The 15,630-nt window shown below is 32.9% G+C and overlaps 1 protein-coding gene across 1 annotated transcript; it reads left to right on the top strand.

Annotated features, from left to right (window-relative positions):
• Nucleotides 1-5,092: 5,092 nt before the first annotated feature.
• Nucleotides 5,093-15,229, top strand: LOC100255342 (coatomer subunit beta-1). The gene is made up of 4 exons (XM_002275190.4): nucleotides 5,093-7,486; nucleotides 8,986-9,495; nucleotides 11,298-11,383; nucleotides 14,827-15,229. Exons 1-4 carry the CDS (start codon nucleotides 5,438-5,440, stop codon nucleotides 15,029-15,031), a joined length of 2,850 nt encoding a protein of 949 aa, XP_002275226.1. The 5' UTR covers nucleotides 5,093-5,437; the 3' UTR covers nucleotides 15,032-15,229.
• The last annotated feature ends 401 nt before the right edge of the window (nucleotides 15,230-15,630 follow it).

The raw sequence follows: 15,630 nt of genomic DNA, 5'->3' as shown, positions 1-15,630 counted from the left end.
TTCCTAGTCAAATGGCTTTTAATAAATCTCAAACTTGATCATTATTTCTAATAAAAACACTTCTATTGGAATAAAATGAATAATTTGATTTATTTAAACTAGAAATTGAAATCAATTTCTTTCTAGACTCAAGTACATAAAGACAAATCATCGAGTCTTAGATGACTATTATTCTCTAAAATTAGGGTAACATTTCCCACGATTGGCACAGATATCCTTGCAGTAGATGCCATAGTTAGGAATATCTCTCTTTCATTCAAGCTACTCCTTAGTTGAAACCCTTATAAAGAATCATAGATATGGTCATTGGCCCTAAAATCTATCCACCATGAGTTGGTGGAATCCACCACTAAATAAGACTCAACTAGAAGTGAATGAAACGTACCTTCTGATTTCTTCAAGAACTTAGGACATTCCTTCTTCCAATGGTTCTTCCTACCACAAAGGACACACTTGCCCTTTCACTTGCTCTTTCCTTTCCTAGCCTTGGTCTTTTCTTGCTCAATATTCTTGAAAGTGTTCTTCTTCTTCTTTTGGGAAGAACCTGAAGAACATTTACTACCATGTGAACACCTTAAGAATCCTTGAGAATTCCCTTAGCTGTCTGGAGTTCCCTCATTAGTTCAAACAAGTTGATCATTAACTTACTCATAGTATAATTGAGCTTAAACTGCCTAAAGGAATCCAACAAAGTCTTTGGGATCATATCTACCTTATTTTCCCCATCGATCTCAGCTCTAAAGATCTCCATCTTGTTAAAAAAATGCAATAATATGAATCCTATGGTCTCTTATAGGAGTTCCTTTTGTCATCTTGGTGCTCATGATGGACCTTAAGGTTGGCTTGCCCGCCCCCCCCCCCCCCCCCCCCTCTCCTCCCTCTCACCAAACATTTCCTACAAGTTGAAGAGAATCTCATAAGTAGTGCCCATGTGTTGTTGTTGCAACACATTATCGAGAGACCTAAGTATTATACAACAGGTCATCCCATTTGCTCTTTGCCACTAAGAATGAACATCTTTATCTTTATACCTGGAAAGCTCATTAGGAATGGGTGGAGGAAGCTCTCGAGTTACCCTTTTCAATTGTTTTATTGTGAGCACTATGTTCAAGTTTCTTTTCTAGTCAGCATAGTTGGGACTAGTCAATTTATTATTAGTGAGAATAAGAATGATCTATTTATAAGACATGATTCTTGTAAAAAATAAAAATTCCATGCATTAATAAAGAAAACTGAGCATTCAAGGCAAATATAGCAATAATTTAGCAAAAATGAAATGCTCTCATACTACATGCATGTATTTATGCAAGGTATTCTAATGTCATAAGGATCAAACCTCTTTCAAGTAGGTCACAATTCCTATTACTAAGTAGAGACCCTCTCTAATTAATCAACCTGCCTTAAACCTTAAAAGGTTATTCTAAGGCATTGATCAACATACCTTTTTATTTAGCCCTTAAGCTATGCAAGTGGGATTGTTTCGAAGTGATTATACCAATTCATATTTTAAGTTGAGTATGTAACCAAGATCCTTGACATCAATGTTACCAAGTGAAGAGTTTCATCTTTAGGGTGAGTCACTCCTACTATAAACATATATAGTCTTGTCTTTAAATGATAGTCTATATCACTTAAATTCATGGGCCACCCCATCTTTAGAATGGTAATAGGCCAAAAATCAAGATAGGCTTGATCTTAGATGCTATGAGCTTGTCTATGACCCTCTCCCACTTAATATTTTAGAATAAAAGAATTTGAGTAATTTTGGTAACCTTCTTAAAATAAATTATCTATCATGGGATTTTTCAAAACCTTTATTTATTACCTAAGTTTGAATGCTTGTGCCAAATAGAAATTGCTCTCATATTCCTCATCCTTCAACTTTCCTTTTCCAATATAGTCCTTCATTTCTTAGGGAAAAGAGCCTAGAGAATCACCCATCCCCAAATAAGAGGAAAGTTCGAAAAGGTAATAGCAACCCAAATTAACAACTTCTGATGCCAAATAAATAATATTTGGAAAGAATCCCCTCATGAAAATTTATTTTCTATGAAAAAAAAATCCAAAATTACCATTTTGAAAAACATTTTACATAAATTTCCTACCACATGCAATATGACTAATATGCATAAAAGGAAATAATATAAGAGAGATTCCTATGACCTTAGGGATCTTGTTGCATATTTGGTAACCCAAATATTTAGATTCTCAAAATCCAAAAATACTAAATTAAACCTGTAACAAAAAATTAGAGTTAGTGACTTTACAAAAACCCTAAACTACCCTTAAAACTAAACTTCTTGTTGAAGCATAGGAGAATTGGATGGAAGTCTAGAGCGTTGGATGCAACATTAGATGGATGTTTAATTGCTCAAGTGATTGAATTGGTGCTCAAGCACTACCACAAAATCTGTAGATTCTGAGAACGAATCCCTACATCTTCAACTACGATTTCTTTTGAAATTTTTTTTCCAATAAGGGAATCTCCATAAATGTCTTTTGAATTACTAGATTGCTTCTATGGCTCTCATGGGCTACATAGATGAATACAAATTGAACTTTCACATCAAAATAAAAGCCCTATACTCCTTTAAACTAGAATGTACAACTCATCTATGTGAAATAAAATTGGATTTTACAACCAAAGATAAATCATATACCCTTAATGGGGTGTACAAGCCATCTATGAGAACAAAAACAATCAATCGCAATCATAAATATCATATTCAACACAAAAGATAAAAATATCTCATGCATACATTCATCCATAAGCTATGGGATGAAAAATGAACCCAACAAAACAAAGGTAAGCATATCCTAGAATAGACCTAACATGGTTAAACCTAATTTAGAGCTCTGATACTAGTTGTTGGGAACTTTGGATTACTTTGTTCCTAGGCCTTAGATCTTGTTAGGATGCATGTTATTACCCTAGGGCTACTAGATCCTATGCAAACATAAACAATGCATTTAAAAGCATTAATAAGATATAGATCTATGAGTTAAGAGTGTTTACCTAGATCTAGATGTTCCTTCATCAATTCCTTATGGTGAAAAATATTATTGAATGTTATGGGAATCCCTTAAGATCTTGCAAACCCTGATCTTCTGCCTGATTACTCCTCCTTAAAGTTTGGCACTTAAATAGTGGAAATCTTGAGAGTGGGGTTAAGTTTCTCTCTCTAGAACGTAAGGGGGAATGGCTGAAGAAGTGAATCCCTAATCCCTAAGGGGGTATTTATGGGCTTACTACTAAGCTTAAGTGACTTGAGTCCACCTTATGCTTAGGTCACTTAATCTAGCTCCAAAAGGGTCCTAATGAATTAATTAGCCTAATAGCCCTTTAATTAATCAATTAACCTAGTCTAAAGATATTGTTTAGTAACCCTTATGTAACTTCACATAATTACTAAAATGCCCTTATGCACATAATTGAACCAATTACCAACTAAGCCATATAAACTATATCATCAAGGTATATGAGCTTGAATGGGGACCACTAGGACCCATAGAATAGTACTGGCTCCCTCACAATTCAATTCTAAAGTCGACTCAACATCCTATTACAAAGAGTCAATTACACTTCAATATCCTATGTATATTATAATGAGACACTAAGTGCTCGAGTTTGTGACCTACTATCCACTATATAGCCTCCCCATGAATTAGTGTCTACAATTAATAAAGTGAAAGTTATGAACCTCTTAAGGTTACCTCTACTATCTTTGAGTTACAGATCTTCCTATTATATGATCAATTGACATAACCTAACTTATAAATTCTACTCATGGAATTGTTGTGGTCATATCTCTTTATAATATGTCCTTTAAATTACCTAATGAGACACATTGTCTCAAAATCCATGAGATATCATGGTGCCTTTATTGAGAGTACTTATTGCTACTGACTTCCATCAATAGTGACCTAATCTACTGAGAATATATGGTGACTTTAGGATTTCACTCATAGGTCAAAACCACTGCTAACTTTAGCATAAGTTTAATATTTTATCAAGGATAAGAGATAGTACAATATGGCAGTTTAGTGAAGTTATGACTACTTGATAACCTTATGTCATGACTCACCATGGATTATGTCCAATGTATAATTGTACACATTACTACACGCACCATGGGAACCTCATCCTAATGGTCAAGACCATTCATCCCTTCAATTGAAAGATAATACACTACAACCTCAAATGGATTTGATAAGTCAACAAACTAACTATGAAAGTGTCATCAACTTACAAGGAACCCATGTCTTGAATCTTTTGTACAACTCCTAATACACCCAAACCATGTATGATGAAAGAGATGATAGGTCAGAATACTCATCAAGTATAATGCATAGAATAATGAGAGATAAAAGTGAAACTGGAATACATCCATATTTGTTACATCATGTTACGCTTTTAAGGGCTCTATCCTAACAAATTCAACTTAACATCCCTCTCTCTTACCCTAAGAAGTTTTATCATGAAGAATACACTTACACTTTTAAAACTCTCGATCAAATCAATGCATGAACCTTAAGTATCACATTAATTCTCCAAGTAATTCTCTAAGCTTTATGTTTGCTTAGATGCTTACAATAAATGTTTGATTTGTGCCCAACAAATAGTAAAATATCATGTGAGAATTTATTTTCATCTATACTATGTTTGGTTCGTTAAAATATACTAAGGAAAGGAAAGGAAATGCTAAAAATAATGATTTTCCTTTTGGTTTTTGGAGAATAATGTCAGTGTTATGTTTGGTTCCTGAGAAATTTAAGAGAAAATATAAGGGAAAGAAAATAAAGAGAAAATGTGAAGAAAAATAAAAACAAATTATTTTTATATATCGATTCAAATTCATTTAAGTAATTTTAACTCTTTGGTACAAAAATTCAAATTTTTGAAAATGTATAAGATTTTACTTTATTTTTCTTTATATTTGAATACAACGGGAGAAAGTGAAAAAAAAAAAAAGAAAAAGAAAACTAAAAACAATGAACAAAATTGTTAAAAGATTATAAAGTTCGTACAAACCCACTCCTTGTTAATATAATTTTCTTTCCTTTAATTTTCCAACAAAATAATGATCTTTCTTTCCTTTTTGGTTCTTCTATTTTTCTTCTTTGTTCTATTTCTTTCAAACGTTCCACCCAAGCATAACCAGAAAGAATTCAAATTTCAATCCAACATCCAACTCAGGGCAATTTAATCCTTTGCCCGTAACCCGATCCGAATGTCAGCCCAAACCCGACCCCACCCAATGCAAACCTTTATAAGCTCGCCACGCCCTTCCACCCTTCGTCCCAGAGCAGTCAGCTCTGTTCTCTGGATTTCCTGATCCCCACTTTCGGTCGTCCACCACCAAATACGGTGTGTCTCGATCTCCCCCTCCCTTCCTCTAGAGTTTGGCCTGCAACATCTCCATCTCTGCAACCATCAATGGAGAGATCGTGCAGTCTCCTCATCCACTTCGACAAGGCCACGCCCGCCATGGCCAACGAGATCAAACAGGCCTTGGAATCCAACGACGTCGACGCCAAAATCGACGCGATGAAGAAAGCCATTTTGATGATCCTCAACGGAGAATCTATTCCCCAACTCTTCATCACCATTATCCGCTACGTCCTCCCATCGGAGGACCACATCATCCAAAGGCTCCTCCTTCTCTATCTCGAAACCCTAAAAAAGACAGACTCCACCGGCCGGATGCTGCCGGAGATGATCCTCGTGATTCAGAACCTCCGCAACAACCTCCAGCACCCCAACGAGTACATCCGCGGCGTCTGCCTCCGCTTCCTGTGCCGCGTCGCCGAGCCCGAGCTCATCGAGCCTCTGGTACCCTCAATCATCGGAAACCTTGAGCACCGCCACCCCTTTGTTCGGCGGAACGCGGTGCTCGCGCTTATGTCGATCTATGGCCTCCCTCATGGCGAGCAGTTGCTGGATCACGCTCCCGAGCTGATCCAGCAGCTGCTGGTCTCGGAGCTGGACGCTTCCGTTAAGCGGAATGCGTTCTTGATGTTGTTTAATTGTGCACAATTTAAGGCTGTTGATTATGTTTTCAGTAATATTGATAGGGTTCCGGATTGGGATGAGCAGATGCAGATGGTGGTGTTGGAATTGATTAAGAAGGTTTGTAGGACAAATAAGGATGAAAAGGGGAAGTACATTAAGATAATTATATCTTTGTTGAACTCGCCCTTGACTGCGGTTATATACGAGTGTGCAAATACTCTAATGTCCTTGTCATCTGCCCCGACTGCCATTAGGGCTGCGGCAAACACATACTGTCAGCTGTTGCTGTCACAGAGTGATAACAATGTTAAGCTTATTGTGTTAGATAGGCTCAATGAGCTTAAGTCTTTGCATAGGGGGGTCGTGGTTGAGATGATTATGGATGTGCTTAGGGCCTTATCGAGTCCAAGTCTTGACATTAGGAGGAAAACAATTGATATTGCGCTTGATTTGATAACCCCGAAGAATGTTGATGAGGTTGTGCTTGTGCTGAAGAAGGAGGTGGTGAAGACACAGAGTGTTGAGCTTGAGAAGAATGGGGAGTATAGGCAAATGCTTATACAAGGGATACATTCTTGTGCGATTAAGTTCCCAGAGGTGGCAAGCACGGTTGTTCTTCTTTTGATGGATTTCTTGGGGGACAACAATGTTGCTTCTGCCATAGATGTGATTGTTTTTGTGCGTGAGATTATTGAAACGAATCCAAAGTTACGGGTATCAATAATAACAAGGCTTTTGGACACTTTTTACCAGATCCGTGCTGCTAGGGTGTGTTCTTGTGCTCTTTGGATCATTGGAGAGTACTGCCTCTCTATTCCGGAAGTTGAGAGTGGAATTGAGACAATTAAGCAGTGTCTTGGGGAGCTCCCATTCTTCACGGCTAGTGAGGAAGGAGATGCACCCAATGCTCTGAAGAGTTCTCAACAGGTGAACTCTATTACTGTATCTTCTAGACGTCCTGCTATTCTTGCAGATGGGACCTATGCCACACAGAGTGCAGCCATAGAAACTACCTTGTCACCACAAACCCTTGTTCAAGGATCATTGGCTTTGGTTGGAAACTTGAGATCATTGATTCTTTCAGGCGACTTTTTCCTCGGGGCAGTTGTTGCTTGCACACTGACAAAGCTTGTTTTGCGATTGGAAGATGTTCAGGAATTGAAAACTGAAGTGAACAAATTATCTACAGAAGTCTTATTGATCATGGTTTCTATGCTGCAACTGGGTCGGTCCTCGTATTTCCCACACCCAATCGACAATGATTCTTATGATAGGATTGTCCTTTGTATCAGATTGCTATGTAACACTGGTGATGAGATTAGGAAGATATGGCTGCAGTCTTGCCGACAGAGTTTTGTTAAAATGCTGGCTGATAAGCAGTTTCGTGAAACAGAGGAAATTAAAGCAAAGGCTCAAATTTCCCATGCACAGCCAGATGATCTTATTGACTTCTATCATCTCAAAAGCAGGAAGGTAATTAAAAATTATTCACCTTTTTCACTTCTACGAAGTGAAATTACTTACTGAAATACATTTAATAGCATGCTTGTCTTGATTTCATAATCATTTTGGACATTTTTTTTATTATTCTGAACTTTGTAATAAGACCCCACTTTACTCTGCTGTGCATTCTTCATTTAATAGTGTTTTAACTTCAGTGTTACTTTTAGGTGAGAGATGATAAGGAATGATGCCCAGTTCTATTGCTACTGTTTTTTGTTTATTCACATGAAATTTTTGCTCTGTTTTTGTTTATGATCAAATAACTGTTTTTTTTTTTTTTTTTTGTGGAAAACCAACAGGACGTCTTTTTCTCCCTTTAAAAGTGCTCCAATGCCAATTTGACCTGAACTCCATAAAGTGTAGCTATACGTTAAATATCACTCACCCATGGAGGAGGCTAGTTGTGTTGTCCCAGTTAGAAGTTGGGAAGCAAGGATCTCTGACCATTTAAAGACACCAGCTTTCACCCATTAGAAGTACACCAACATAGCACTTATTTGAACCTTTATAGTCACCAAAGGGCAGAAAGAGAAGAAAGCTAAGAAACTCCATTCCAAACTGGATCCCCTTAGTTGAACCCCTCATGGAAAGCCCACAAGACATATCAGACAAAAAAATTGTTGGGGTGTGGCACCAACTTAACTCTGGGATAATGAAGATTCTTTGCCACATCAAGAGAGAAAATTGAATATGCAAGAAAAGGTGATCCCTCTTCCCTAGCATCTTCTAGTTATGAATATAAGATAAAGTAGCTGTATAAGAAAATCACGATATAATGCCAAGATGTGCAGTACCATCATCCTGGAATCTATCTACCCTCAGGATTAGGTAAACCAATGAACCAATGAACCAATGCATATTAGGATGATGGATCATTTGCTTATAAGCAATGCTATTTTTAGAGTTATTTGATGGAGTGAGATCTGGCAGGCCTGGTAATAAAATTGTCATGCTGAAGAGGCAATCTGATAGCTCTTTGAATAAGATGGATCAACTTGAATTTTTAGCTTTATTTTTATTTTTTATTTTGACAGCCTTATTATCCTGCCCCACATTTTCAGCTTGCCTGCATTTCAGAACCAAGTCAGCGGCCTAGATATTCAGTTCAGTAAGTATGAAGTATTGAATTTTCTTTGAAGTGTATAAATCTCTTTTTGGGAAATCTCTCAGGCAATAGCAACAATCCGTTGTATTTAAAATTGTAGTTCTTGAATGATTTTATGGATATGAAGACCGGGACTTAGCATTTTCTATGTCATGGACACTCCAATGTAGAATTTTTATGGTACTACCTGAAATCAAAGAGATAAATAATTTAAGCTTTACTGGTCTCCTTTTCTCTCCAGTACTTTTTTTTTTTTTCATGTTCACTCTTTAAATATTTGGTCATGGAATCTAGAAAGCCCCATATTGTGTTTGTAAACATTTTGAGTTTCTTGATTACAGTTTGTTTGCACATAATTTTCTAGGGTATGAGCCAGCTTGAACTGGAAGATGAGGTGCAAGATGATCTCAAATGTGCTACTGGAGGGTTCACAAAGGATGGAGATGATGTAAATAAACTTAATCGCATTCTTCAGCTCACAGGATTCAGTGACCCTGTCTATGCTGAAGCGTATGTAACAGTTCATCATTATGACATTGTCCTTGATGTTACCATCATCAATCGAACCAAGCTGACCCTCCAGAATTTGTGCTTGGAGTTGGCAACCATGGGTGATCTCAAACTTGTGGAGCACCCACAAAACTATTCATTAGCTCCCCGATCAAGCAAGCAGATTAAGGCAAATATTAAGGTTTCTTCAACTGAAACAGGGGTCATATTTGGTAACATTGTTTATGAGACTTCAAATGTGCTTGAACGAAATGTTATTGTCCTCAATGACATCCATATTGATATAATGGATTACATTTCTCCGGCATCCTGTGCTGATGTGGCATTTAGAACCATGTGGGCTGAGTTTGAGTGGGAAAACAAGGTACGTCTCTCATAATATTTGCTTCTTAATTTCAATACTATATTTATTGATCGGTCTCTTTGAGCAAGTTTCCCAGACTGCTTTGATAACATGAACATCATTATTGCCAATTATGCTGGTTAGATTTTGGGAGCTGCATGCTTTATTTCTTATTGTCTTTCTAAATTGAGATTATCATAGGTACCTGCTGGTTAGATTTTGATTTTGAAGCATGTATTCTGTCACCTCTGACCTTTTCATGCCTTTTAATTTCAGTTAACCTTCTATTATAGCATAGTTGTGCTCTTGAATGCTATAAATTCAGTGATGCCTACTTTGTTATACAATTTTTAATGGATATAGAAATTGGTTTCATTTTCAATCACAGAAAATGATCCTGATTTCAAGAGGGCTTATCATGTTAACAGAAAATTGAACATCCTATATATTGAAGATACCAAATTAGGGGTGGGGAAGATACTGATATGCTGACACTTCCATGTATGGTATTCTTTAGTGTTTTCTTGTCTGATTGGTTAGTTGGTATGTGGAAATAGCTTAGCAAGTTATTGTTCATTTGTCCTGGTGGTTCAACCACCATGGTGGTTTTCTTTTTTCTTTTTGATTGAGTGTTGAAGGGTTTGAATGAGGCCCTCCTATCAAAAGGGAAGCATTTAGTAGCCACTAGGTTGGGGTTGCTCTCTTGTTATATATATGATTCATATTTGTAAAATGGCTTATATAAAAACTTTAAAATAAATATACATTTTTATCCATATTCATTTATAGATTTATAAAGTTGTTGAAATGGAGTAATAGAATATATAGCTATTGAGATGTGGATTAAGAAATAATCAAATTTTATTTCATTTTTGGATATATCTTCTTAACAATTAAATATTATACTTAGACTATTCAATAAAAGTAAAATATTAATACATTTACTTTTTATCCTTGTCGAAATTTATTAACATTAAAGAAAAGAAGATGAGACATCGTTCTTAGTTGTTTGTATATATTTTTAACTTATAATAATTTTTTATTTTAATAATATCTAAGTTATATATTTATGACATCATGGTTTAACAATGGTTGAACCACTAGTTTGACTAATGACATGACTGGGCAACTTTTGTGTTTAATGATCAACCCAGTTATGAAAACATTGATTAGGATAATGCTTTATCTCTAACTAACTATGTTATCAAACCTTTATGTACACTATACATTGTGAATATGAATATTAAGTGGGTGTTTGGTAAACCAACTTAATAACTTAAAGTAACTTAATAATTTAATTTAAGTTATTAAGTAAATTAAGTATGTTTGGTAAAATAACTTAATGGTATGATTTAAAGTAAAAAATAACTTTAAGTAATAAGTAAAAACAATTAACTTATTCTTAAATTCACATATTTATTTTACTTTTTTACCCTTATTTGTCATAGGTACCTTTACAATCTCTTTTACCATTCAACAATTTTCATCATTACTCAACCTCATTTGCTCTAATTATAATTTATGAGAATAAATATGTCAATTTGATGATTTAGAATAAATTTTAAATTAATTTTATTAAACAACCTTAATGTTTAAAATAAAAATTAAGTAATAAGTTTTAAGTCAACAAATTAAGTATAATTTAACTTAAAAGTCAACTTAAGTCATTGAGTAATAAACATTAAGTTTTATGAAATATTATAATTGAGCTTCTTCTTTTTATCATTATTTTAGATTGTTCCTTATTATTCATGGTCTTCGTATTTTTTTTTTTACCCCATTTGGGATTTTGATTAAATTTAATGTGATAAAATTTTTCTCAGGTTGCTGTAAACACTATTATTGAAGAAGAGAAAGAATTTTTGGACCATATAATCAAGTCAACTAACATGAAGTGCCTTACTCCACTGTAAGTTCTTTAAACTCTCAGCTAGATATGTCACCTTATTACTTTAACCATATGATCTTTTGATATACATTTACAATGAAAATATGACTAATGACACTCACTTATCTGGACTTTGTTAAGAGTCCTGCAACCTATCTATTATATATATATATATATATATATGAGAAATTTAGAATGCCCTCTCGTGATAATGGACAAAAGTTACAAAAATGAATAGTGACTTAGCAAGGATGCATTCAAATACTAACCTATGAAGTATGGGAAAACCCTACTTAAGTCACCATTAATTGAAAATCTTTTGAATTCAAAATAACAAAGATTAAGAAACTAGTGCAAATCAAGGTGCCACAATCTCAATGTTTGGTTTTATATCCTGTTTTAGGGCTACAAAATTGTTGATTGATGATAGATCTAATAAGTTCGGAAACACAAAGAGGAGTGTGAAAATTGATTTTGGAACCTTGCCTCCAAGGCCTATCTTAGGTGTGATCGAATGGGTGACAAACAAAAGGTTTCTAGTTTAGTTCCATTTTGATCAAGACATCTATAAAGAAGTGATTATGTGACCGTATGAAAAAACAGTTTTTTATTCTCGAGAACAAAAAATAAAGAAAACACATTTGGTAATAAAAAATTGTTTTATGTTTTTTGTTCTTAAAAATAAAAAAGAAGATGTTTTTATAAAACATCTTTTAGTTGTTTTATGTTGTTTTTACTTATTTTCTAAGAGGTGTTTTACGAAATAATTATAAAAACATGTAAAATAATTAAAAATAAAATATTAGGCATAAAAATATTTTTAAAAATAGGTTAAAAACATTTTAGTTTTTCAAGCAAAGTTTTGTTCTACAAAAATCAGAGAACAATTTTAAAAAATTGTTTTTAGAAGTTATTTTTTAAAATTGTTTTTGAAAACAGTATTGACCATGTCTTAACCTTTTTTTTTTTTTTTTCTTCTTCTCTATTTTCTTTCCATTATATTTTTCCTTAATTTTTTTGGGAATCAAACATAACTTCAGGATATTATTTTATCATGTTTAGATACCATAGAAAAGGTTAAGGGAAAAAACGTTGAGGAAAAGAAGGGGAAAGATACTAAGATTATACTTGGTTTTTGAAAGTATTAAGAAAAGAAGAAAAATGTGAAGGAAAATGATTTTATCATTTTTGGTTTTACTATGGAAAATATCAAAGAAAATAAAATACAATTAAGATAATAAAAAACTTATTCACTTTTAATTTATTTAATCTTTATATAAAAGAGTTAAAATAAATTTAAAGTTCTATATAAAAATAATTTATTAATTTTAAATCTATTTTTTATTTTTTTCTACTTTTTCTTTCTTTCTACTTTATCCCTTTTTTTTTTCCTTTTTTTTTTTCATATCTATCACATTTTCTCTCAAATTTTTCAAAAAATCAAACATACTCTAAAAGATTTTCCTTACCATTTTCTTTGAAAATTGACGAGGAAAATTTGAGGAGAGTGCATCTCTCATATATTTAATTTTTTTCCATCAAAATAACAAAGATTAAGAAACTAGTGCAATCAAGGTGCCACAATCTCAATGTTTGGTTTTATATCCTGTTTTAGGGCTACAAAATTGTTGATTGATGATAGATCTAATAGGTTCAGAAACACAAAGAGGAGTGTGAAAATTGATTTTGGAACCTTGCCTCCAAGGCCTATCTTAGGTGTGATCGAATGGGTGACAAACAAAAGGTTTCTAGTTTAGTTCCATTTTGATCAAGACATCTATAAAGAAGTGATTATGTGACCGTATGAAAAAACAATTTTTTATTCTCGAGAACAAAAATAAAGAACACACATTTGGTAATGAAAAACTGTTTTATGTTTTTTGTTCTTAGAAATAAAAAAATAAGATGTTTTTATAAAACATCTTTTAATTGTTTTATGTTGTTTTTACTTATTTTCTAAGAGGTGTTTTACGAAATAATTATAAAAACATGTAAAATGATTAAAAATAAAATATTAGATATGAAAATTATTTTTAAAACATATTTTTAAAAATATTAAAAATAGGTTAAAAGCATTTTAGTTTTTCAAGGAAAATTTTGTTCTACAAAAATCAGAGAACAATTTTAAAAAATTGTTCTTAAAAACTATTTTTTATAATTGTTTTCGAAAACAGTTACTGAACATGTCTTAACCTTTTTTTTTTCTTCTCTATTTTCTTTTCCTTCTATTTTTTCGAGAATCAAACATAACTTCAGGATATTATTTTATCATGTTTAGATACCATAGAAAAGGTTAAGGGAAAAAACGTTGAGGAAAAGAAGGGGAAAGATACTAAGATTATACTTGGTTTTTGAAAGTATTAAGGAAACAAGAAAAATGTGAAGGAAAATGATTTTATCATATTTGGTTTTACTATGGAAAATATCAAAGAAAATAAAATACAATTAAGACAATAAAAAACTTATTCACTTTTAACTTATTTAATCTTTATATAAAAGAGTTAAAATAAATTTAAAGTTATATATAAAAATAATTTATTAATTTTAAATCTATTTTTTATTTTTTTACTTTTTCTTTCTTTCTACTGTATCCCTTTTTTTTTTTTTTTCATATCCGGCACATTTTCTTTGAAAAATGATGAGAAAAAATTGAGGAAAGTGCATCTCTCATATATTTAAATTTTTTTTCCCTCAAATTTTCCATGAATAACCAGATAAAAAGAAAGTTTTATAATTTCGTTCTTTCCTTCTGTGTTCTTTACTTTCTTTATTTCAAACATTCCAAAATGCATAATTTAATGAAAACAAAAAATGTTAAGAAAAATGTTTTTCTTATGTTTGACCATCATGCAAAAAGGTAAAAAATAAAAAAAAAAAAAAAATGGAGAAATTTTAAAAGATTTTCTTTCTCAATTTTTTTTTTCATACAATGGAACATAGCCTCACATCCTTCTTAGAGACATGTCTTCCTCATATCACCAATACGGACCAGTGATACTAGTTGAATTTTTTATGCACAACTTATGCAAGTTGGTAATAGTGGGGAAGATACATGTGGGAATGAATGCCCCGACACTGTATTGCATGGTTTGGATTGTGTGATTTACAATGAAAAGTAATAAGAATCCCAAGTTTTTTCTTTTCATTTCATTTCTTTTCTATTTTCTTTTTCTTTTTATAGTCCTTATTTAGGCTAGTAATAGCTTGAAGATGCTTATTGATTGGTATCTTATCAATAGTTCTTGAACTTGTAACATGCAATATTATGTTATCACATTATGCTACCAATTTGAGTCAAAAACTTTAGTTATTGAGTAATAAACTAAAAATACATACAAAGCCAACCCGAGTTAAAAGCCCTAATACCAATAGTTTACCTTCTATCTTAGTTCCCAAGGGCCTTGTTTTCCAACTGATTAATCATTTTACTTTGCTTGTCACCATTCTTTCTTGGTTGGACATAGCTCGGCATTAGATGGGGAGTGTGGGTTCCTTGCAGCAAACCTATACGCAAAGAGCGTATTTGGAGAGGATGCTTTAGTAAATGTGAGCATTGAGAAACAAGCCAATAGCAAAATAACTGGATTCATCAGAATACGAAGTAAAACTCAAGGAATTGCTCTCAGTCTCGGGGATAAAATCACTCTCAAACAGAAGGGAAGCAGTTGAATGAATTCAATGCCTGTTTTTCACAAGATCATCTCCATATGAGGCTCATGGTCCTTGCTTTTCTTTTTGAGATTCAATGATGTTTTTTCTTTTTTTGCAAAAGAAGGCGGAATGATTTTAGCTTTTCTTTGTAGTGAATTAAATTGTGAGGATGAAATAAAGGAAATTAATGAGATATGAGAAAATTATTTGGATTGATTTTCAGTATGTTAAATTAAAAATAGTTTGAAATGGGTCATTACTTTTCATTGAGCACTTCAATTTTAAGAATGTAATAGGATTATGATCTTAATTTTTTCTTCTTCCATAATTCTAATTTTATAATAATTTTAGGACATGGAAAATCAGTTAGAAATGCTAGAGCAACATTTTTGTTCTTCTTTGATACATGGGATAGATATATCTCATATCTTAGTATGAGATTAACACATCCTATATAAAAAACAAATAAATAAAAGAGGATAGATAATATATAACACCACTTATCATATCTCATGTTTTGTTGAATACAGAATAAGATAAGTGATGAGGTAACTTATCATATCCCGAACAAATATGGGATATGATATAATATCATTTCTCTTATCTTATTCCATATT

This window comes from Vitis vinifera, chromosome 9, assembly GCF_030704535.1.
Source record: "Vitis vinifera cultivar Pinot Noir 40024 chromosome 9, ASM3070453v1".
NCBI lineage: Eukaryota > Viridiplantae > Streptophyta > Magnoliopsida > Vitales > Vitaceae > Vitis > Vitis vinifera.
The sequence above is the reverse complement of the archived record's forward strand: the minus strand, read 5'-3'. Positions and strand labels throughout refer to the sequence as shown.